At 42.1% G+C, this 23896-nt stretch overlaps 1 protein-coding gene across 1 annotated transcript; it reads left to right on the forward strand.

Moving 5' to 3' along the window:
- The first annotated feature begins 1057 nt into the window (after nt 1-1057).
- Nucleotides 1058-23501, forward strand: LOC137888970 (dedicator of cytokinesis protein 4-like). The gene is given in 32 exon segments (XM_068732500.1): nt 1058-1418; nt 2660-2757; nt 2904-2987; nt 3591-3691; nt 4686-4767; nt 5731-5781; nt 5783-5902; nt 8020-8035; nt 8038-8072; nt 8075-8210; nt 8815-8956; nt 10447-10496; nt 10499-10563; nt 11193-11214; nt 11217-11246; nt 11249-11288; nt 11786; nt 12361-12455; nt 12902-12977; nt 13379-13479; nt 13860-13918; nt 14453-14601; nt 15259-15344; nt 16610-16636; nt 17039-17134; nt 17263-17323; nt 18067-18160; nt 18716-18864; nt 20362-20448; nt 20683-20787; nt 21087-21228; nt 23131-23501. Coding segments are annotated over 32 exon segments (2790 nt in total). The 5' UTR covers nt 1058-1228; the 3' UTR covers nt 23331-23501.
- Nucleotides 23502-23896: the final 395 nt, after the last annotated feature.

Here is a 23896-nt window from a genome sequence, read left to right on the forward strand (position 1 = left end):
TCATTCTGTCCATTGGTAAATTGCTCTTAAGTGAAAACTCAGCTGTTTTGCACCATACGGGTGACGCCAAGGCTATTTAGAATGGGATTACATGCTGTATATGATTATGTGAATCCTGGGTTCTGTTATCTCACCGTGTGGTGCCATGGGTTGAAAAACAGCTCCACATCACTCCATTACAGGCCGACTGGCCCGTGAGTCATGTCCACTTACATAAGATTTCTTAAGCTGTGGGGTTGAACCGAACCTTGAGTGAGTATGTATTGTATGTGTAAGAGACAGTTGAGCGCATACACATTTCATTCAAGGAAGTCTATCTCCGTATTTAGCATGACCTTTATGTCCCTTTTCTGCATTTTATAGACCTTAAGACGCCCCCACTCATCTTTTCACACATTTTTGGTTTCGAAACATCAAGAGACTAAAGCAAATAAAATGGCCTGCATCCTCAGTTAAAACACTGCTGCGAGACCGTCTCGGGTGTAATTCAGAATAATTGCAGACTGCACGGTTTTCCTCAGCTGCAGGCGAAGGGTGTGTGCATAAACCTCAGGCTTTGCGGCGGACAGAAATGCATTGAGCGCATTCATACATTTTTATTGGCAGTGAGGCAGAACAGTGACCAGAAAGTCTGATTATTTATATTGCTGTTAGCTTAATTATCTTCAACAGTCTTTAAAAACAAAAACTGCTGCTTTTTATTGTCTGCTTTTCCTGTCAGGCGGCCAGATTCAAGTCCTACCAAACCCTCTAACCTGAGCCTGCCAGTTTTAGAGGACAACTCTGGTAGCCCTGTGTGTTCCCACCGTTCAGAGCGGGGGGGGAGGCCCGTTCCAATGCCAGATGGAAGTTGCTGAAAAGCTCAATGAAGCTGGCATGGCCTAGTTTCTCCCCAGACCCAAAATAGACACCAAAGAATCAGTCCAAACTGTGTGGTAGCTTTTGGAGCTCAAACGGCCTCAGCTGTAGGCATTAAAGCAGCACATTAAATCCCCCAAAATAACAGTAGTGTTCTGTGATTGATTGTGTGCAACAGCTTGGACGTCTCAATCGTGATTGATATACGGCCTACAACCCTACGACGTATTGTGCAATCATAAAAATCACCCACATATAGGGTTGCGTTTTGACATATTGGTAATAAAACAGTGAACACACTACCTTAATGTTTTGACAGTATAACATTATTCCGCTCCTCTCCTCTACATCGTCTGTGCCAGTTTACCAAATGGGTGCTTTTCTTGCTTTCTGTCCTCATTCCCAGTGTGAGGAGAATACCAGCTTGGCAGACTGTCCTCGCTACCTGAAGCTGCCGTTCTCCAAGGCCAACCTCCCGTCCAACAACCAGACTCTGAAAGGCACCAAGGAGTCTTTCTGGATCACCAGCTTTCTCTGCTCCACCAAGCTCACGCAGAACGGTAAACAATACTTTTTTTTTTTTTTTGGTCACTTGCCTGGTGAGGTGTTTTGGCTGCTACGCTCGTACTCTCGTCACATTATTTTTTTTGAAGTTAGCTTGTACACGAGCTGGTCCCGTGCTTCTGAGCAGCTCTGTGTGTGTGTGTGTGTGTGTGTGTGGGGGGGGGGGGGGGGGGGTATAGAACTACTGCCAAAGATAGGGATCAACACTTCCCAAAAGACTGACAAAATGGTGAGATGCCATATATTTTACTAAGAGAAAGGAGCGAGTGGCAAGTTCTGTGCAGGTGAGAAAGTGATATTTCCATCCAAACTATGCGATTGTGTGAAAAAACAACATGTGAATATGCAGGGTGGTGGGAATAGCCTCCAGTTCGCACTGCTCACTAATGAACCAATAAATCCTTGCTTTCATAAATTGGTGGGTAGCAGAGTGGGAATTGTCTTATTTCAGTAGGACTAGCTTATACCTGATAATGTTTGCCCTCATTTATACTGCAGTAAACAATAGCCAACAATAATCATTAAAATATATAAGGTGTGCAGCAAAGGAGACATTTGTTTTATCCCCACTGAGACTCAGTAGACACTGTCACTGTTGTACCAGAGAACAGTATTGTCAGACTTAAAAAAAAAACAGTCAATGATAAATCATCTTTTACCTCATTAAGTAGAGAGTAGAATATATAAACAGAAAAGCTTCAGGCACATTTTACTTGCAACAGGCTGTTAATTTCCTGCATGCATTTGATTTTGTTTGTGAATTGATGACAGAAGTATGGCAGAGTTTTTGATGCCAAAATACACTTGACAGATTGGTTAATGCAGTCATGCGCGCACACAGACACAGGTTTACATGTAAAGTTTTTGAAAAGACCCACTTCAGGTTGAACGGGATCCGAAGAGACAGCTGAAAGACTTTCTTCTTGTGGCTTATGTTTTATTCATGCGTATGTCTGGGGACCCTGGCTCAGGGAAAATTACTTTTTATCTCCTTTATCCTGCCGCACTTGAAAATGTCATCATTTGTTTGGATTCTGTGGAGGTTTTGGGCTATAATTGAAGGGTGTGGTGATGCTTTGTGATCTGAGGTGCGCGTCGCTCTCATAATCCTGCATTTCTTTATAGACAAACATAAGATGTTTCTTGATCTCTTGTGCTTTTTCACGGTCGTTTTTATTCTGTATCTCCTTCATTTACTGTTCTATCTTTTGATTCCCCCTCTTTTTGTCTTTCTCAGGAGACATGCTGGACCTGCTGAAGTGGCGAGCCCACCCCGAAAGGATCAACGACAGCCTCTCTAAGCTGAAGGAGATCGACGGCTCGGAGATTGTCAAAGTAGGCCCTACTTGGCATTTGTAGTGTTGATCGTTTCGGACATGTTTTTTTAAGTTCAAGCTAAGAGGATGAGAATGTTTAAAGACTGAAAAGCTAAGTCAATAGAAAGCTGCCGCTCACACATACGACCTCCTTTTTTTTTACAGTTTCTACAGGACACCCTGGACACCCTCTTCGGTATTCTGGACGAAAGCTCCCAGAGATACGGGCTCAAGGTGTTCGATTCTCTGGTAAGCAAGTTGTTCTAATTAATCTTTATCTCCTTTCCTCCTTCATGTGTCGAGCACAATGTCATAAGTGATTTGAGTCAATCAAAAAAAAAAACACAAACACAAACTTTTCTGACGGAGAAAGATGGAGTGATGCGACGCCACGGAGCTCGTCGAACCAATCTCACCCTTGTCACGCTGCACTGCGCTGATAGAGTGAGCCCCCCCCCCCTCCGATCAATCTCTCTCTCTCCGACTCTCTTTGTTTGTGTGTCGCTCTCTCGACATCAGTCTCACACTGACACATGCGCGCGCTTTCTCCTCTCAGCGTTGCGTTATCAATGATGAAAAGGTCTAGCGAGGCGGTGCAGCCATCAAGTTTCCGTTTTGTGGTTTTGAGATCAATCCAGCAAGTCTGACATGTGGACTTAATCTTCTGTGGTCGGACAAATTCAGTGCATTTCACAAGAACCCTGCACACAAAGGGGAAGCATGGAATAAATGCTGCAGCGACTGTTCAAAATGTTTTTGGTTGTTTTGTTATATTTTAGATATCTGTACATGTGATCATTTTTATATGATACTACTTTTTTTTGTAATATGTCTTCTCTGTTTATTCTCAAGGTCCATATCATCAACTTGCTCCAGGACAGCAAATTCCAGCACTTCAAACCAGTCATGGACACCTACATCGAGAGCCACTTTGCCGGAGCTTTGTCCTACAGGTACACAACGTTTCAGCCTCCCCTTCTCAAGGTGTTGCTGTTCGAGCCACAGTGCAGCCTTACTCACGTATTGTGTTGTAATGACATACTGTATCACAGGCAATCAGAGAGGCCGACATGCGTTGCGCGCTGAGAGGCAGCTCTGCTCAGCTCTGTGCTGCGATAGAGTCAACAGGAATGTGAATGAAATGCTCATGGTGCCCCCTGGCTGACGTGAAGTGAAATGTGAAAATGGCTCACTTGCTTCCTGCCTACCTCATTTCCTCTCCTATGTCTGTCACATTCGTACACACACACACACACACACACACACACACACACACACACACACACACACACACACACACAACACAGGCAAAGACACACATATTCACAACCTGCTGTTCTCACCGGCTGTCTTCTTCACACTCTCTGTACCTGCTAAGATAACGTTTTGGTGTGTCTTCTTCTTCTCTCTCTTTTTACTTTTCAATCTTTGCAACGCATCCAACGGAATCCTGCTTTCATCTGCTTTAAACTCTTTTACCTGTGATACTGTTTAATTCAAAGTGTCACACCTTAATTACTTAACACAGGCATTATTGTCACTATCTGAAGTTGTTAATAGAGAACCAAGATGTCGTCTAGGTCATGATTAAAAGGAGAAAACTTCTCTCATTCTGTAATCCAAACTTCTTTGTCACCAGCTTACTGTTTTACAAAGACGATGCCTCCCTTTTTTATTTAGTTTTATTCTAAACTCCTCCGATTTTAAAAAGTGGCGCAAACAACGAAAGGTTTTTATTGAATTTGTCTTTCATCCTAAGACTGCAACATTTGAATAGGCAGTATTTATGAAGAGCCAGTCATTTTATCTGAAATTGATTCAAATCATTGTTTCATTGCAAAACACTGCATTGCCTCATCTTTATTTGCTAAATCCAGTGAGGGAAGCAATGTGTGATGTAGTGGGGCATGAGTGGTGATACTGTGCGTGCCTTTGTGTTTTCTCTAGGGACCTGATCAAAGTGCTGAAGTGGTATGTGGACCGCATCGTTGACGCCGAGCATCAGGATCACATACAGCAGGTGCTCAAGGTGAGGCATCTGCTTCGAGGACGCACACGTGCGCACACACAGGAAATGCGCAAAAGGCAGCCGGAGTGATGTTTTCAAAAGACACACGGTCACAAACATTTATACAATAACACCATCAACACAGATGCATGCAGGAATGCAAATTAATAAAGTTGCTCCCTCTTGCTGCCACTCCTCCTAATTACCCCCCCCCCCCCACACACACACACACACAGTTATTCCCCTCCTCACTCTATTACGCCGCATGCAATTTTAATCAGCAGAAAATGCAGTGCCTCTGGTGTTGGGAATCAACATCACAACATTCTAATGACTCATGCAGATGCGCCGTCGGAGGAGCACGTTGCGGCTTCTCTGCTGTGGTTTTCATTTGTCATTCACGCAGTACATTCTTCACCAGAAGTAAATTGTTACTCTGTCATGCAGTCAATTATAAATGAGCGATGCACCGCAGATATGTTTGCATGGGGTGTCTGTCGGAGTGATCCATAGAATGTATTTCATTAGGTTTTGCTGTGTGATCACTGTCAGTGTGTATTTAAAACTCTATACACTATAGGGCCACAACTATAGTCAATCTGACAGTTATTTTTTCAATAACTAAAATTATAATAAATGCCTACCACAAGATCCAAGAGCCCAATATGAGATGTTCAGACTGCTTATGTCCACTGATCACTCGTTCGAAACTGATAAATATTCTAGTAAAGAAGATATAAAACAGAGGAAAATATTTGGGCATTTTTGCTTCATAAATGACATAAAAAATTTAATCCACTATTAAAGTTGTCATTTAAACAAAAGTGAACTCCACTTTTTGCTTTCAGATGAATGATAAGCATCAGGGGCAAATTAAATGTCACATCATTCTTTAGTCATTTCCGCTGAAAGGGAAGTCTGACTTTCTTGGCTTATTCATCACAGAACGGATGATAAACGACTGTTTTTCTTTCCGTCCTCCAGGCCAGCGAGTACATCTTCAAGTACATTATCCAGTCTCGCGCGCTGTTCTCAATTGGCCACGGGAGGCCAGAATGAGGAGGAGTTCCGAGTCTGCATCCACGAGCTCTTCATGTCCATCCGCTTCTTCCTCTCGCAGGAAAACAAAAGCACCACTCCGGTTGCACAAACACAGGTGTGTGTTGTGCATCTGAAATCATGAGCATCTTAGTGTGCACATATGTGAATGTGGAACTCTGTGCCTGTTACTTGATGTTTTTCTGTATTGGGTGGGCTCCTGTTAATGCAGTTGTGATAGGTGAGAAATTGTCTGTAATTGAATTTCATGCCGCCAGAGGGTGTGGAGTCGGAACAGAAATTTCTGTTGCAACTTTTCCATTTCCGCTGGAAGGTCTGCACAGCAGGGCAGCTGCCTTCGCTGATTTCCGACAAGCAAACCAAACAAACAAGCTAAAGATGCCAAAGATAATCCTAATTACACACCAGAAACAGCTGCTTGTGTGGTTTTGTGTATATTTGTGCACACTTGAAACGAGGGATATACCTGCATTTTTTTCCCACTGCAGAACCTGTTCCTATTCCTCTGCCGTCCCCCTTATTCCCTATCATCTTTTGTTTTGCTGTTTTGTATTCTCATTTGCCTCTTTTTTTTTCTTTCAATAATTTCTCTTTAGTCCATTCGAGTCATGTACTCTTTTAATCAACCAGGTTGCTCTCAGCACTCAAGTCGGACAAGCATCTAAATGTGTATTAATTCCCCTAAGTATGCTCACAATTTGTTTTCTTTATTGCCTTGTTTGCCTCACCCATGCGCCCTCACCTCAACATACGTTCTGTTCTAGCATTTGGGAGAAATCTTTTCTATTACTCCATCAGGTTTTATTTTCACAGCTCATTTGATCAATTATAACAATCTACTCAAGAAACCGACAATCTTGTTTTAAACCCTCAGTCACTTTGTAATTATTTCAGCTCACTCTGAGGCCACGGGAATGAGTGTAACATTAGCTATTCCATTTATGCCTCTTCATGCCGTCTGAAAAGCTCCACTTCATCCCTCCACTGACTCCTGATCTCGGGCTAATTGGTATTCTCAACACAACAGTGGCTGTGGGGAAGATGCAGGCCGGGCTAATGCTAATCCAAGTTGACATCCTGGCACACAAACAAGCAAATCCATTTACACATATTTCGGCACCTGTAACTGATATGTGTGTTATAGTTTTCATCACAGGATGACTCGGCATGTGATGTTTAGAGCACTGAACACTCAAAGGGATGCTGTTCCATCAATACTAGAGACCCTTGCATTAAAGGAACAAGTGGTTTCTCTAAACAATGAACACAGGACCCAGTTATGTTCCAAATATGTCATGTACAGAGCAATTAAATGTGTTATGTAATCAGAACATAGTTGAGCTATGACTGGTGTGCAATATATCAATCTTCTGGGACTCCTGTCTGAGTCTAGACCCTGTAGGAGAGAAACCCTCTGAATTAGTTATCACCACCAAGGAGCCGTCAATAAGTAGCAATACTATGGAACTTCTTTTTGCTGCAGCTGAACTGCTCTTTTGTCAAAGGTGAACACCCGTGACAGTGAAACAAGGTGTTGCTGAAAAATGACTTCTATCTTCTGCCAGGCTTTCCTGGGAAAAATGAACGTAAAAAGAAACAAAGCGACACGGTGACTCACCCCTCTGGATTTTTAGCAATCTTCATTTTTCAATTGTGCGGCGAGAATCTGACAGAACTTGACAGGAAGACGGAGCATCAGACTGAGAGCTGCAAACCAGCGGCAGGCAGACAGCAATCCCCCTGGAGTGGCCCTCAAATTGAATCCACGTAATCCCTGACGGCCTGACGACTGTTCAAACCAAATCCAGTCTAGGCCAGTGATTCATTGCACTATAGCCGATATTTACCTTTTCCAACAGACCAGTATAACTGCAAAGACTATGGCTTATGGTTGCATTTCTCAGGACAACTTAAAGAATCTTGTGTGATGACCTTTTTAAAGCCCCGAGTACTGAAAATGTGTTATTTTTCCCCATCACCTTGAGCATAGAGGCCCCTTATGAGATTAAATGGACATTTTGTAGTGCTGTGCTGATTTAGTGGAGAATGAATTGACATTACATATAAAACATGCATGTTCACATCTTGAAATGCTCTGTTCGATACAATTTGCAATTTGAATGCGTTTCGACAAAGTGATTCCAGCCTTTGAGAACAAAACTTTTTGGCGATGGATTCATAGTGCCTCCAAATGATTGAACCTGTTCTCTCCAGGCGGTGTTCCTGCGGACGTTCCAGCGGTTTATGGCGAGCTGCTGAAGATCTTCACCAGGTGCGGGAGGTGGCCGGCTTCGTCAGGGAGACGCTGGGCAGCCTGCCTACAGCTGTCCACGCTGACTGCCTGGAGGCTGTCAAGTTGCAGTGCATTGCCAAGACGGTGGAAAGCCAGCTTTACACTAACCCGGGTAAAGAACTGTTCAAACAAACAGATGCACAGTTCAGTATGCAGACATAACTAAAGCTTGTAGACGCACTGAAACCCCAGCACAAAAACATTTGTGAGCAAATAGCACAAATACAGATTATGAACGTAGGAAAAGCACACAGCACAGATTTTGAACAAGCTGCATCATGTACAAAACGGGCTATATTAGTCCGTATTATACTGATTGGTTGTGCACTCCTGCAGTGCATTCATTTGAAAACACACCTTGGCTAATGTAACCCACAGTGCACCTTACCTCAGGCCATTAAAGTGTTCTTAATGTAGGCTGTACACTGAAGCAAATTACAGTCAACGTTTATTCCCAGCATGCTCCCAAAGGCTACACGTAGCAAGAAAACATCCCATTAAGGCTACATGAAGAATTACATACAGATGCATTTATTTATATGTAAGAAACATTTGTGAAAGCAAAACTAAGTACAGCCGCAGACGATCAAGTTTGTTTTCCCTTTTTGGTCTCTGGTAGTGTTCTTCCCCTTATATATCATTAGGTCTTTGATGTATGACAAAGGTGTGTGTGTGTGTGTGTGTGTGTGTGTGTGTGTGCGGTGTGCGTGCTACAGAGTCGCGGTGCATCCTGTTGCCGGTGGTGCTCCGTGTCCTTCAGGCACACATGCAGGAGCAGAGAGACCTGGTCATGTGTGCCCGCATCCTCACCAGCATGCTCTCACTCTTCAAGAAGGGAGGAGAACGGCACTGCGGTGAGTATTACAGAGGTAACTGGTGACCGTTAAACTGTACAAGCCCACCTCATCCTTAAATGAGAAGTTTGACATCTTGCTGACATCATGTTTGTACGGTAATATATAAATATATGCAAATATGAGATTGCATGCATCAAGCTTCCGATCTGACTTTCGCCAAGAAAATAATTATGAGTTTCCTGAAATGTTGAACTATTTTTTTAAGCTGTCCTGCGTGCTCACCGCAGTGGCAGCTGTAGAAACTCAACTTCAGCAAATCAGCATATTGTCGAAATAAAACTACTTTGCAAGATTTAAAGATTTTTTTTATTGTAGATGAAGTGACTTTATACCTAGACATTATCCAGCATGTTAAAATGAATTCCCCTTGCTATTCTACAAGACTGTATAAGAGAATCAGCAACAAGGGAATTAGCACCATAATAACTGGAAATAACTTTAAAGGAAGTCGAAGCTTGAGGAATTAGTCTTAAGGCAGTTTCCTCACCAATACATTGCAGTAGCAGATTGCTTTGTTGTGTATAATGGTCAATTAGTCTTTGTAACAAGGACATTGGCAGCCGTGCGTTTCAGTAATGAGCCCCATCAATTTAGCAACGGGCATTGTCGAAATGGCAGTCACTTCGAGGTGTGTGTGTGTGTGTGTGTGTGTGTGTGTGTGTGTGTGTGTGTGTTTGTGTGTTTGCCTGGTTTGTGTGTGTGTGTGTGTGTGTGTAGCACCTCGGGTTGCCTGACTTGGACTGTTTGCTGCAAGAGGGGCAGCTAGTGGTAAAGGAGCCCAGTAGGACACACACAGACAATACACACACACACACACACACACACACACACACACACACACACACAGACTGGTGGCACATCTAAAGGGAAGTGACAGCAGTGGCAGCCAATGTGCCAGTCCTGAAGTCTCCTTCTCATTATCGCTTCGTCCAAGACCTGTCTGTCTTGTCAGGGGCGATAGAGGAGAGGTGGACACACACAAACATGTACACTTACACACACAAACACACACAGCAGTTTATCCTCCACTCTCTTTGAGTTGCTTTTCATCTTTCACTGTCTCTCTCTCTCCTTTGTATTCCATCTCTTTTAATATTTTCCATTCTCCTCTTTCTCTGTGAATTTGAGAGTTTCCAAAATGTCGCTCTTAGCCTTGAAACTTCTCATTAGTCCCCAAACATACTTGTTCAGACTCATTAAAAACTGCGGTGAAAGTAAGATTACAGGGCGAGGAGTGACATCAGTTGCCCATCATGGTTCAATGTTGTGCCAATAGAAGCAGAATGCAAATTAGTCAGGAAAACCAACATCCAGGTAACTTTGAGAGAGCAATGTCTTTGAATTTCAAGGATAACCCTGACGTTTTAAATTCACTTAACAAGTGCTCTTTCTTTTCTTCTGTGTGCTAATAAAGTGAAAGTAGAGTTATGCTGTTGCCTGTAATTCATGTGCAAGTGTTTCCTCCTTTGTGTAGGAGCCGGTGGTCCTCAGAAGAGGTGAGCTAATTGTCGAGAGCCTGCTCGGAGTTTTACTGAGAACCATCCTGAAATTAGCAACCGGCCCCAGCCTGCTGGACCTGCCATGAGACTACAGTTCCAGGATGTCACTGTATGTTTGTTCTACCAGTACAGTGTGTGTGTGTGTGTGTGTGTGTGTGTGTGTGTGTGTGTGTGCTTACTACTATAAATAGTTTTGGGACTTCACAAAAGTGAGGAGTAGTTACAGATTTATAATTGAGTTGCTGCTGTGGCAACTATAATTCCGCCAACATGATTACATTAATGACGAACAATAATTAAGATTTATTATACAACACAGCGCGAAAGGGGGAATAATAATGAGATCCCCATCATCATCATTGTGTGATGGAGACGCAAGGAGGGCTTGTTCCACTTGTAATAGAGCTCCACTAATGTTGCCGCAATTCTTACCGGTTGCCAATAGAGGTTAATAAAGGGTATTCTGCAAATGCAATATAACAAAGTGCTTCCTTTCCTCTCTTTTGTATAAAGATATAAAAGGACCATCCTTTGCAAAAGCGCCATAGTTCAGCGTTGACGTTGCAATGCGTCCTGCATGACTACTTTCTACATATATGTTTAGAACCGCAATAGCTCATTTATTTAGCAATTTAGAGCAGACCCTGAAGATAATCCTGGTATATCACACCATTAAAATTGTAGACGGCACAATGTTTTCTCTCTTTTTATACATCTCGGTGTGTTCCGTCCTGTCAGGGGGAGTTTGTGGCATGTTTGTTGCCCTTCTGCGACAGATGAGTGACAGACACTACAGCAGCTGCTGCAGGCGTTCAGCAGCAAAGACAACCTGAGGTAAGACCACCACATCAATCTCTCTGTCTCCCTCTCCCTCTCTCTCTCTCTCCCATCTGTTTGTGGCAGTGGTTCCTTCCCTCTCCTAACCGTCACTGAGACCACACCAAATCCTATTCCTATATTTATCGCCCTCTATCCGCACTGCTTCATATTCTGTTGATACTTGACCTATGTGTGTATTGGCATGGAAATATTGGGCAGAGGGAGAGAAGAATTACCTTATTCATGTTGTTTTTTGGATTTGACATTCTAATCTGTGTCTTCCTGCCCTCTTTGAGTCATCGCTCTAGCTCTCCGCCTCTCTTTCAGAAACTTTCCAACAAGTGACTCACTCATTCACTGCACTTATAAATATATATGTTTATGTCCTGTACATATAAGTATTTGTGTCTCTGTGTGCTTACACGTGCGTATTTGAGCTCTACTGCAAGGTCAGTAGTGGCAAGTTCCACAATGAAAAAGGAGCAGAGAGCCGAGAACACAGGAAAAAAAAGAGTCACAAGTTCATCCCAGTGAGAAATGTCAATTGGCAGAATGTCAGAAAAAGCAGAGAGGTAATCTGATCTTGTTAGCTTGAGAGCACAATTTCCACGCTTTATTTCCGGTACTTAAATCAAAAGTATCCAAAGTAAGTGCCCAGAAGATATTGAGCAATCACTGGAAAAACGGCAAATTGAGATGTGGCGATAAACTAAAATAGCTTTTAAGTGAGAGACGCTGGATTTCATAGTTTCAGCACCATGGAGAGAGACGGACATCCACTGCATTTGATTCCACACTAATCCTTAGAGTTAAGTGTGTGGCATGTTAACAGTGGTACATTTGTGTCATACATTTATGCAGAAACATCTCTGTTTCTCCTTAAACCAAAACACCTGACAATGATCAATAGATGTCTTAAATCTTAATTGAGTGAACAATATAGTGATAGATTCACAGAGCTTGATTTGAAATGTTTCAGCACCATTCAGAGATGCAGCGACTGTTTTGAAACACAGCACAAAGCCTGACCCAATGGATTTGAGTTTTCAATGACGCCGTGTTCCCTGCGTGTGTTTGTGTGTCCCAGGACTTTCTTCTTCAGATCTTCACGGTCTTCAGGATCCTAATACGACCAGAAATGTTTTCGAAGGACTGGACCGTCATGCGGTTGGTGACCAACAAGTAAGGCCTCACACGCGCAAATGTGCACACACTTTCATCCGCCTCACAGCGCATGTAGAGCCGTGTCTCTCGACGGTCTCCTTTTAAAAAGGTTGATGCGATCTCTTTATTACGTGGTCCTACATATCAGCAGCAAGGTGGAGGTTTAGATGAACCAGAAAGTAGTGGAACCTTGATGTATCTTACATTTTTTGAAAGACATGATCAGATGTAGTGCATAGATGATCTGAACACATTAAGTTGAATGACATGCTTGTATCTACCTAACCATGAAGGCCTATGTGTTGCTAGGCACATACTAGAGCAATTGCAAATGTCTCTTTGCTTCATCACTCTTTAAACGGGCCTTTTGAATAACATGTAAATTGTTGAAGGTGATGCATTTTCCCCCAGGATTAACACAACAACCCTCTCAACCTACTCTTCTCTTTCTCTTGTTGTTTTAGTGTCATCATCACAACTGTCCTCTACCTTTCTGACGCTCTGAGGAAGAACTTTCTCAATGACAAGTTTGACTACAAGGTAAGGGGCTCTGTGGATGTGTGTGTGTGTGTGTGTGTGTGTGTGTGTGTGTGTGTGTGTGTGTGTGTGTGTAGGTAGATCTAAACAGTGCTATAGTACTACAGAGCTGTTTCAACACATACTCGCACACAAACGGACAAACAGCCAGATACAGTCATTAATTTATTTATTTTTGTTTCAAAACAAAAGCCTTCACAGAGACACATAAATCAGAGCTAATACTGTTAGTCACAAGCTTATGGCAGACTGTAGAATTAGCTGTTGCTCTCCAACATGCCACTAAAAACTCAAATCCATGGATACCTGTAGAAAATGTTCTTGTTTTTTTGCCTCAAGTTGGAGAAGGGCATTTTTCTTTGCACAGCGTTGACATGATGCAATTTGTTTGCTGTCATTTTCAGGTGTGGGACTCGTACTTCTATCTGTCTGTAATATTTATCAACCAGCCCTGTCTTCAGCTGGAGTCCTTCTCTCCCTCCAAGAGGAAGAAGATTCTGGAAAAGTGAGTTCTGGTTGTTTTTGCAGAATGCGTGTGCACACACCCTGCGTTCTTTCTGTTGCACATGTTAGGATGGCCTGGCTGTAACAAGCCATGTGCTTTCTCAACAAGCCATCCTATCCTGCTGCCGTTCTCTGTCAAATTTCAAAACAGTCTCACACACACACACACACACACACACACACACACACACACACACACACACACACACACACACACACACACACACACACACACACAAACACACATATACACACACACACACAAAGGTTACTGCAGGCCACATACAGTATAATGAGTACTTAACATGCTGTTCTCACTGATTCTCTTGGTATTTACCTACAGCAAGCACACATTTCTAACAATGACACGCTATCATGCAGGTATGGAGACATGAGGGTGATGATGGGCTGTGAGATCTTCAGCATGTGGCAGAATTTAGGTAAGATGATAAAACATTGTGTTATATTGTGTAAAATATCTCCATAATTATTCCTCTTCAGAAGCAAAAGTAGTGTTCTTGAGCTGATCGGTACTTTAAAAAAAAAACAACCAAAAACACTCAGCCTTTTTTTCTTTATGCCAACAACTATTTGTAACCATGGCAACCAAACGGGGGCTCTCAACCTTTTGTTCTGCTCCGAGTTTGTGATGGATCTGTGCAATTTTGTGTTTTTTTATTATAATTTCTAGTGTTTTTATGTATATTAAAGTGTTTTTTTGCCCAATTTTAAATTCACTTTATTTTTTGTTGTATTTGATGTCAATGTGAATTGAAGTGTCCCCACTAACACTAATGCGTTTTAAGTAACACAGGCGCTGTGATTATTATTTAAAATACTGCATCAATTTGGTTAGAGTGCAGCACAGTGCTTCAAATTAGAGTCGAGTCGGCCAAATTGCCTCTGAAATAAACAATACGCTGTCATCGGGGACAAAGTGAGAGCCTCTGTGTTGACTTCTGTCTCTCCTTCAGGGGAACACAAGTTGAACTTCATCCCAGCGATGATCGGTCCATTCCTGGAGGTGACGCTGGTGCCTCAGCCCGATCTGAGGAATGTCATGATCCCCATCTTCCATGACATGATGGACTGGGAGCAGAGACGCAGTGGCAATTTCAAACAGGTATAACACTGAAACTTTAATTTAATTGCTCTTTCATTAGTGGGTTAAAGGTCATCTCACAATGTTTTTGTTAACAGCATGTTAATTCTGCTCAAAATAAGGATTTAAAAGGATGTTTATTTAACATTCTCATTATCAGAGCTGCAAATATGAAAATCTTTTTAGGTTATTGTGTGCTACGGTGTAGCTTAGTTACCAAGCTACCTTATAAGGGCAACAATTCAACTACAGTAATGCGAGCTGCCAAGCTTTTAGGTCATTTGTTTATAATAAAAGACACTATTTCGATTTTCGCAAGGTACAAAAACCTCTAGATAACACATAAATGTATCAAATGTAAAATTATATTGCTGTGTACACTAATATGTGAGTGGTGATGCCAATCACAGTGGGATGGATAGGGGAGCGAGGACAGGGAGGATAAGGTATATTTTTTTCCCACCATGCACCCTGGTGATGGTTTTCATGAATGCAAGATTTCATCATAAAAGCGATAACATATCAGAGGCTGTTGCCTCCACTTTGACGTGACGTGAAGTGATTTGAATCGACCAGCTGGAAACCACCCATGCTGCTCCTCCTCCTCGGCCATTTTATCAATATCGTTTGAACCCCTTTGAGATTGAAACGGTTCTTCTTTTTTTTTCTTTCTCACAGGTCGAGGCCAAGCTAATCGACAAGCTGGACAGCCTGATGTCTGAGGGCAAAGGAGATGAGACGTACAGGGAGCTTTTCAACAGCATGTGAGTTAGAGACAGGAACAGATAGTAACAGAAGATATGGAGAAGAGGGGTGCATGGGTGCACACTTACTTGCATTTTGTCTAATTACCTTGGATTTTAAAGGAAATGGGATTAGATCAGGGGGCCACTCAAGAACTAGCCGTAAAATCACAGTAAATGCTTAAGTAAAGATGCCAGTTCAGGATACCAGGACACTTCCACTAACAGACGAAATAGCTGTTTATTGAGTCCAATGACCTAAATGATGCCGCTGCAACTCGCAGCTCATTTGCCTCAGTAAGTGGCCGCTTTATCTGAAAGTGGACATGTACTCTGCTTTGAAAATTAGCTTTTTAACCCTGGTAGCCAAACAGCACAGATAACAGCATGAATGCTTGTTTACCTAAAAGAACTGTTAAATGTGTCGAGCTGACTGATAGATTACAGAACATGCGGCCAATATTATTTTTTTACAATCCCATCATTAGTATTAAAGAATAGGCAGTGGGTAGTTCCTTGTTGATAGAATAATAAAGATAAGGTAAGTGATCAGTATTCACCTTCATCTTCACTCACACCTCCTCTGTGGCTGGTCCTGGTCCACTCTGTCCTTGTATCTCAGGTTTGTGCTCCTGCATGCTTAGCGTATGTGCTCACGCTAATGTGTGTGTGTGTGTGTGTGTGTGTGTGTGTGTGTGTGTGTGTGTGTGTGTGTTAGTGCTTATGTGTGTATCCCTGCTTCATTTTTTGCCTGCTCATATTTTTATGTCCACCTTCACAAACTATATTTGGCCCTACATTTCAACGTAGCTTCCAAACAACACTATTGCATTATACAAAGCCATTTCTTCTGGTTCACACACACATTGTATGTTGAGCTTACTATCACATAGATGTGAATCAAATTGTCTTGATAAGGATTTTATCAATATTTATCTCCTGTAGTTGTCTCGTTGTCTTTCATAGTCAATCATTTTCTTTCCCACCATATTTATGTGTGAAACATCACAGAAAACAGTGTAATATCACTGCATATTATGAAGATATGTCGAATCTATATTGTGCAATATGATATAATTATGCATTAGGGATCATTATTATTTAAATGCAATTATTCAATGCTTATGTTTATGATTTTAGCCTATTTTTTCTCTTTTCTTGCTAATGTTTTAGTTTGTTTTCCTCATACTAACACCGCTAACCCCTTAACTAACCCGTGTGAGTGTGCGCTGACATTAATCGTATTAATATTAATTTATTCCGCCTATGCTTCCCGCCTGGAGTAGAATTCCTCTGTTTGGTCCGTACCCTAGGTAAGACGCTCTCCTCTATGTTCTCTCTGTGTCGTCTGTGTGAGGGGGTATAACTTCAGCCAAACGCTGGTTTAGCATTATTGTTCATCCAGTTGAGATAACCAATCAATTAGAAAATATCTATTTAGGTGGCAAAACAGTATATCAGCTATTGTGATTTTTTTCTTTTTTTCTTTTGCCACCTTGGGTATTTTATATGGTTAACTCCCACAGGCAGGCCAGTAAGCATAGGTGATACTGATGTGACTGGGATTGATTTGCTTCGCCTCCTTTTTTTTTTCTAGTAATTTCTTCTTCCTTTTCCCTCACCCTCCTCCTCCGCCCCACCTTTCCTTTCCCATTTCCTCTCTTTTTTATCTCTTGTCTCTTTTGATCTCAACATCTCTTTATCTTGTCCTCCAGCCTGCTGAAGAAGATTGAGAGGGAGACCTGGAGGGAGAGCGGCATCTCTCTGATCGCTACCGTCACTCGCCTAATGGAGAGGTTGCTGGACTATAGGTGAGAGTGCGCACGTACACTCTCCGACACATGCATACATGCTTTATCAATTTGAATCATGTTTGTGATTATTGTTTTTTGTTTTTTTTGATCATAGCTTTGCATGTCTTATTATGTTTATATCACAGGGATTGTATGAAGCTGGGAGAAGTGGATGGAAAAAAGATTGGATGTACCGTCAGTTTACTGGTGAGTAGCAGTCACTCCAAGAGTCTGTTTGGTCGTCTAAATCTGCATAAGTTGATGTTGGCTCTTACAAAACCAGATCTTCAACAGAATTATTGTCTAAAGGCAAGGATTTTTGACTTTTTAATAATGGCTTGAGTTTTTTTCCGTAGGTTTTCCATCATAAAGTATGAGAGCTGTCTTCATTTGTGCTAAAGAGAACAGAATATATGAGTATATTAATCATACTTAATCTGTCCTAATCTGTTGCTATAAAGAGTCCTATAAAGTTCCACTCTTTTGTTGATAAAATGTGACATGATTGATTTCTTCAGTTCAGGCTGTTAAACATAATTTTTATTGGTTTTTATAGTTGTGTGTTTTCTGTTTAATGGTGTGAAAAGTGTATTTCATGTCGTTGACTCATAGGCATTACAACAATCTATTGTTTCTATTGTCAAGCCCTTCTGCCTACTAGGTTTTCCTTACGTAACTGCAGCCATCTGTAAGAGTTCCCGGGTGTGTAGGCAGACGGATCAGAAGTCACTGCTGTTCAGCAGCTGAAATATATTGTTGCACCGCCTCTACCATAGAACAATCTGTCACTTTTTTAAAAGTTCTCTTCATGTTCATCTCCAACTCTCTCTATAATTCTCTCTCTCTCTCTCTCTCTCTCTCTCTCTCTCTCTCTCTCGCTCTCTCTCTCTCTCTCTCTTTTGTGATTCCTTTGTCCCTAATCATCACTGAATCACTACTGCCCCCGTCAGAACTTCTACAAAACTGAGCTCAACAAAGAGGAGATGTACATCCGCTACATTCACAAATTGTACGACCTGCACTTTAAAGCACAAAACTACACAGGTACGTACGTCTAAGGGAGCGACTCAGTGTGTGTGTTTACATGTGGGATGTATACATTATTGTGATCCTGCTCTATGTGGCAATTAGGGGAGACCCCGAATAGTCAAATAATTGACGATTAAGGAGCCTGATTCGACTATGTAGTGGCGGAAATAACGTATATGAAGATCCATTCTGGCTATATGGGGATGCTGAATGTCTGATTTTACGTAGAATTGGTTGGTGTCGCCCAATAAATCATGATATAGTGCCTATTTTGGTGTTAATATCTTAATAAAACTGTTAGGATATCTCACATCCATTTTAATCTTATTATAAAATACAGTCTATGCCAAGTCAAGAGGACAACCTGCTAATTGGGTGTTTGAGCTCTTTTGTCTGATATGTAAAAAATGTCGATTATAGACAAGACTTGACCTATCACATTTGTAAATATTTACCCCACTTACTGTCCTCTCATCTTGTTGTCCTGGCAACACTGTACATCCTCATGTATTTCCTGAATAATATGCATTTAATCTCCCGACTGTTTGTTTGTGTTTCTGTGTGCCACAGAGGCATCGTACACCCTGCTGCTGTACGATGAGTTACTGGAATGGTCAGAGAGGCCGCTCAGAGAGTTCCTCAACTACCCCATGCAGAGCGAGTGGCAAAGAAAGGAGTATCTGCACCTCACTATCGTCCAGAACTTCGACAGGGGGAAGGTAGGCTTTCTCACTGCCACCCGGTGTAAACAGAAACAAGAAAATTCCTCTCTTCAGCCCTTTTGTGGCACACTGTAGCACTGGCTTTTGCATGGGTACATAAAGACAGTTGCATGGAGCTTAAAGATATGTTGGTATCTACAAGCTAATACCCTCTAACACTTTAATGTAAAGAAACATGACAAAATATACTGCTCCTGCCTCAATCAGATTTTGTATTGGAAAAATAAATCAAATAAACTTTAGAAGATACCAAAACAAAGAAACACACTGAAAACAAGCTTCAAAACCATCAGGACTTCTCATGTGTATTATAAAATGTAACTCCAAATCATACCTGGCACTGGCAAAGAAGCACAGCCATATTATTAATGGTAATTTAGAATAAATACATACCAGCCTTTAATACATGGAATTTAAGCTCATTAGCTTCAACATTAAACATTAATACTCATGGATGGAAGATGGAGGGTGAGAGGACTGGAGTTCCCCCGCCTGTCATTGACATGAAATTAAATCCCCCCTCATAAGAAGGCCGAGCTGTAAGCTGCACAGAGCAACAAAAATACGTATCACTTGCGGTCAGAGATTTAATTTCTACCTGTAGTGAACGATGACAACGACTTGTGGCATCAACACATCCTCGGGTTAATCAGACGAATGTCTGGCGGCTGTAATTAAAGCAGGATCCATATCGTCCCACAATATCCTACACAATATTCCTTAAAGAAATATCATGGGAGACGACGACAGCGAGAGTGACGGGTGAAGCGTGACTGGCATTGGTGGTGTTGCTTTTTGGCAGCTATTGAGAATGAACCGTGAGATTGGCAGCTTTAAGCGAGCTCAACGAGTTCAGGATGCAGCAGCATTTCAGAAGCGGTTCACAGACTTTCTTTCTGTTACTCAAGGAAGGACATTTTTGTGACCTACTCCCACTACTCCTCTCTGCTGATTTTATCTCTTCATTCTAACTACCTTTGTCACTGTTCTGCCCTCTCGGGGGGGAAAAGTGCCATTATGGAAACCCTCCAAAATCACACACAGGCACAAAAAAAAACAACCCACATCAGCATTCCTTGATGAAATAACATAACTCTACGGAATCATTAAAACGGCTCCCCTCGTTACTCATAGTCCAATTTCCCTTCACTTTCACGAGCTCTGCCATCTGCCGGTTGCTGTCGCACGGGGATCAGGAGGCAGCGGGAACAGAAAGCTTTTCATTTAATTAGCAAGATGGCTGGGTGCTGCGTGTACCTGCATGATGAGGTTAGATTTCACTCTCGATATTGACTCGCCAGTGCCATCCGGTGGGGGGACTGCAGCCTAGCAGCGCCACTGCAGAGCAACTTTCAATAAGCCCTCTATTCATATTTACTCTGTCAATCAAATGGATAGGCATGAGCGTCCTTAATATTTTCTATATTTGCTTCTTTTTTGAGGCAGGACACAGTCAGCATGAGGGTGAATAAGTGTGTGTCTTTCTGTCTTCAGTGTTGGGAGAACGGCATCATCCTGTGCAGAGAGCTGGCTGACCAATACGAGTCTTACTACGACTACAGGAACTTGAGCAAGATGAGGGTGAGTTGTCCACAATGAACAAGATATAGAGACTGAAGAAGCTTTGTTAGCTGAAGTCTTTACATGTGATGATGGGGTCATATAGGGAAAACTAGAAACAAAACAAAAGAAGTACTTTTATTCATATTGTGCACCTAATAATTCATCTATTTTGCTTTTGTCTATGCACCAAACCCCTTATTGGTTGCACACTGTTGGTTTATATTCAATATTGTCATTTATTTCCATTGACAGATGATGGAAGCCTCTCTCTATGACAAGATCATGGACCAGCAAAGACTAGAACCTGAATTTTTCCGAGTGGGTTTCTATGGAAAGAAGTTTCCTTTCTTCTTACGGGTAAAGAAATCTCCATATTCTTTCTTTGTCATATTCCCTCTTTGTCAGTAACATTTTTGAATAGAGTCATATGTTTACCCTCTCCAAAGAAGAAAGAGACTTACAGGAAGAATTAACTTTTTCTTATGTAAGACTCCTCTAGTGTAAGGTGACATTCAGCCACTCTTATTCAATACCATTTAATGATGTAACGGATGTCCTTTGTGTGGTTTGCAGCTAGAAGCTGCAGTTGCAGTGTGCGACCACTAGATGTCAAGCTAACCCCACGCTGCGCTCTGCTCCCCACTCTCTCTCTGCAGAATAAAGAGTTTGTGTGCCGCGGCCATGACTACGAGAGGCTGGAGGCTTTCCAGCAGCGGATGCTCAACGAGTTTCCCCACGCCATCGCCATGCAGCATGTCAACCAGCCAGACCAGACCATATACCAGGCGGACGCGCAGTGTATCCTTTCTGTAGACAGAGGCGCATGCAAAATTCATCCGCAAGCGTGGAGCACAAGCTGAGCACACACAAGTCAAATGTGCAGAAATGCATAAATAAAATGGAAACAGCACGGGATGGATACACATGTGCGCAGACAGACACACACACACACACACACACACACACACACACACACACACACACACACACACACACACACACACACACTCACACACACACACACACACACGGAGGCTTCCACGCAGCGTGCTTTGTGTTTACATCCATGCAATTACCTGTAATGAGGCACACGCTATCCTTCTATCTCTCGCAATCTCTTTCTTGTCATTATCAAAGGCTCATTTCCAGGAACACACACACACACACACACACATACTGTTCTGAATATTACGTGCAGCATATCGAATTCTCAGAAGAAAGCACTGTCAAATGCACAATGGACACATTTCCTTAAGCACAAAGGGCCGCATTTCAAACGTTTTTTTTTTCTTGCTGGCTATAATGAGAGAAGCTCTAAAAAGATAGAAATGTTGATACGACAGTCATTGGGGTCCCTCAGTCATTTCATTGTGTGCAATGAGCTTAAAAGCAGCAGTGGGTGCCTCAAGGACTTTTTTACCTTGGGGTTTTTCTCTGCCCTACCTTTTGATTTTTGGCAGTTGTAGAAACATAAAGATACTAATGTTCAAATAAAGTTACGGTGTAACTGGCGGTGTGGCCCTGCTCATGTGATGCTCTGGAACAGATCTGAGCAGGCTTGTCACTGACACATATGACAGGAACATACAGAATTCTCGAACAGGCCTCAGCACTGTTGCATAAGAGACTGAAAGAGTGCCAAACGTTTATTTCCAGACACACGTGATGGGAGGTGTGTATGGAACATGTGACTATGAAATTCCTTCTGTGCCTGCTTAAAGTCCTGTGAGACTGTCGCATCTTTTGCTTGTGTTTGGCTTCATTTTGTGCCCCCAATTCTGAAACCAAACATACATAAATCAAGTCACCGAATTCAGCTGCACAATATGGGAGCCTTTTTTTAATAATTCACCCTGATGTCTCCAGAGAGCAACACTACAAGAAAGCCAGATGGAGGACAGAGACACATGTTTAAGATGCTCTGCTTTTTTTTTTTGTAATGTATGCATGTGATGTGTTTGCTTGTATGTGCTTCCCTTATTGAAAGGGACAGGGATCTTATGAATGAATTAGGACACCGCTGTGTTATTCACACGCTAATCAATAGAGTCTCTGAGATCGCCCACCCATCTGTACGCCCTTGTTGCAAACACTCATGCATATGAATGTATGTACATCAGCTGTCCCATCTCGTAGGTCTCTGGTCAGGTGGCTCATGAGTGCAGGGGTTGCTTGTGATGAAGGTTGTGACCGTGTTCTTCTTTCTTGGTCTGAGTGCACTGATTGTGTACAAGCATGAAGTACGTTAGCACTTATTGGTTGTTAAGAAACAGAATTTGCTGCTTTTGGTGCCATTTTGCTATTGTGAGGCATCCTTGGTTTAGGTCCAGGTATTGTTTTATTGGATATTTTAGCCTCTTATAATATATCCTTGGCAGGGTATTGTTTCCATGTGGATACAGATCAAAGTGTGTGTGACTAATGAAACAAAATATATTGCAGGAGAGACGTACTTATCTCAAAGACGCATACTTAATCACCCTGTAAACCCCTGCCTGTGTGTGTGTGTGTGTGTGTGTGTGTGTGTGTGTGTGTGTGTGTGTGTGTGTGTGTGTGTGTGTGTGTGTGTGTGTGTGTGTGTGTCCTTGTCCTCTGTGTGATCTGCAATCTCCCATGTTCTTTCTGGTCACTGAAGGATTCTTGTGAGTTGTAGTCCGCAGCGCTTTCCCTTGCACTTGCCTTAACTTCCGGTACTTCCAGACCTGCAGATCTATGCTGTAACCCCCATCCCAGAGAGTCAGGATGTTCTGCAGAGAGACGGAGTGCCTGACAACATCAAAAGCTTCTACAAGTTCAATCACATCTGGAGGTTCAGATATGACCGGCCCTTTCACAAGGGCACCAAAGACAAGGAGAATGAATTTAAGGTACAGAGGGGAGAAAAACAAGGAATTCACTAGAAAGAAAGATGACGATGATGATGATAGACATTGACACATAAAGCAGAAAAAGTAGACACACACGCACAACACACACATTGTGAGAGGACAATGTGACATAGATGTTTCTCTGCATTTGTGTAATTTCTTCCACTCTTCACTCCATGAATTTGTCAGTGCGGGGCAATGAAAACGAGCTTTTAGATAATGAAATTGCAGCCAATTACAGCTTGTGGAGTAGCTGTAAAATGTCATGTGCTAAGAAATAAAGAGTAAGACATTTTTTTTTTTTTTTTATGTTTTAGAATTTAAAATTATACATTTCTGATCATTAGCATTTTTTTGAAGTGAAACAGCTTAATTTTCATCCTTCTCTACCGTGTTCATCGAGCATAGGCTTCTTAGGTAATGATAGTTTGACCCTGCGCCCACGTATGAGACCGTGTACAACGCATGTTTTATTCATCATGTGTCCCGTATCACTAATTATACTTAGGTTTTAGTCGGAATGAAGTCTTGGCAGCCTGATTGACTCACACATGCAAACCCACACAGCTGCACACACTCCAAACACATACATACACACA

This window comes from Cebidichthys violaceus, unplaced genomic scaffold (genome assembly GCF_023349555.1).
Source record: "Cebidichthys violaceus isolate CVI_PGR_0920_01 unplaced genomic scaffold, fCebVio1.0.p SCAF_595, whole genome shotgun sequence".
Taxonomy (NCBI): Eukaryota; Metazoa; Chordata; class Actinopteri; order Perciformes; family Stichaeidae; genus Cebidichthys; species Cebidichthys violaceus.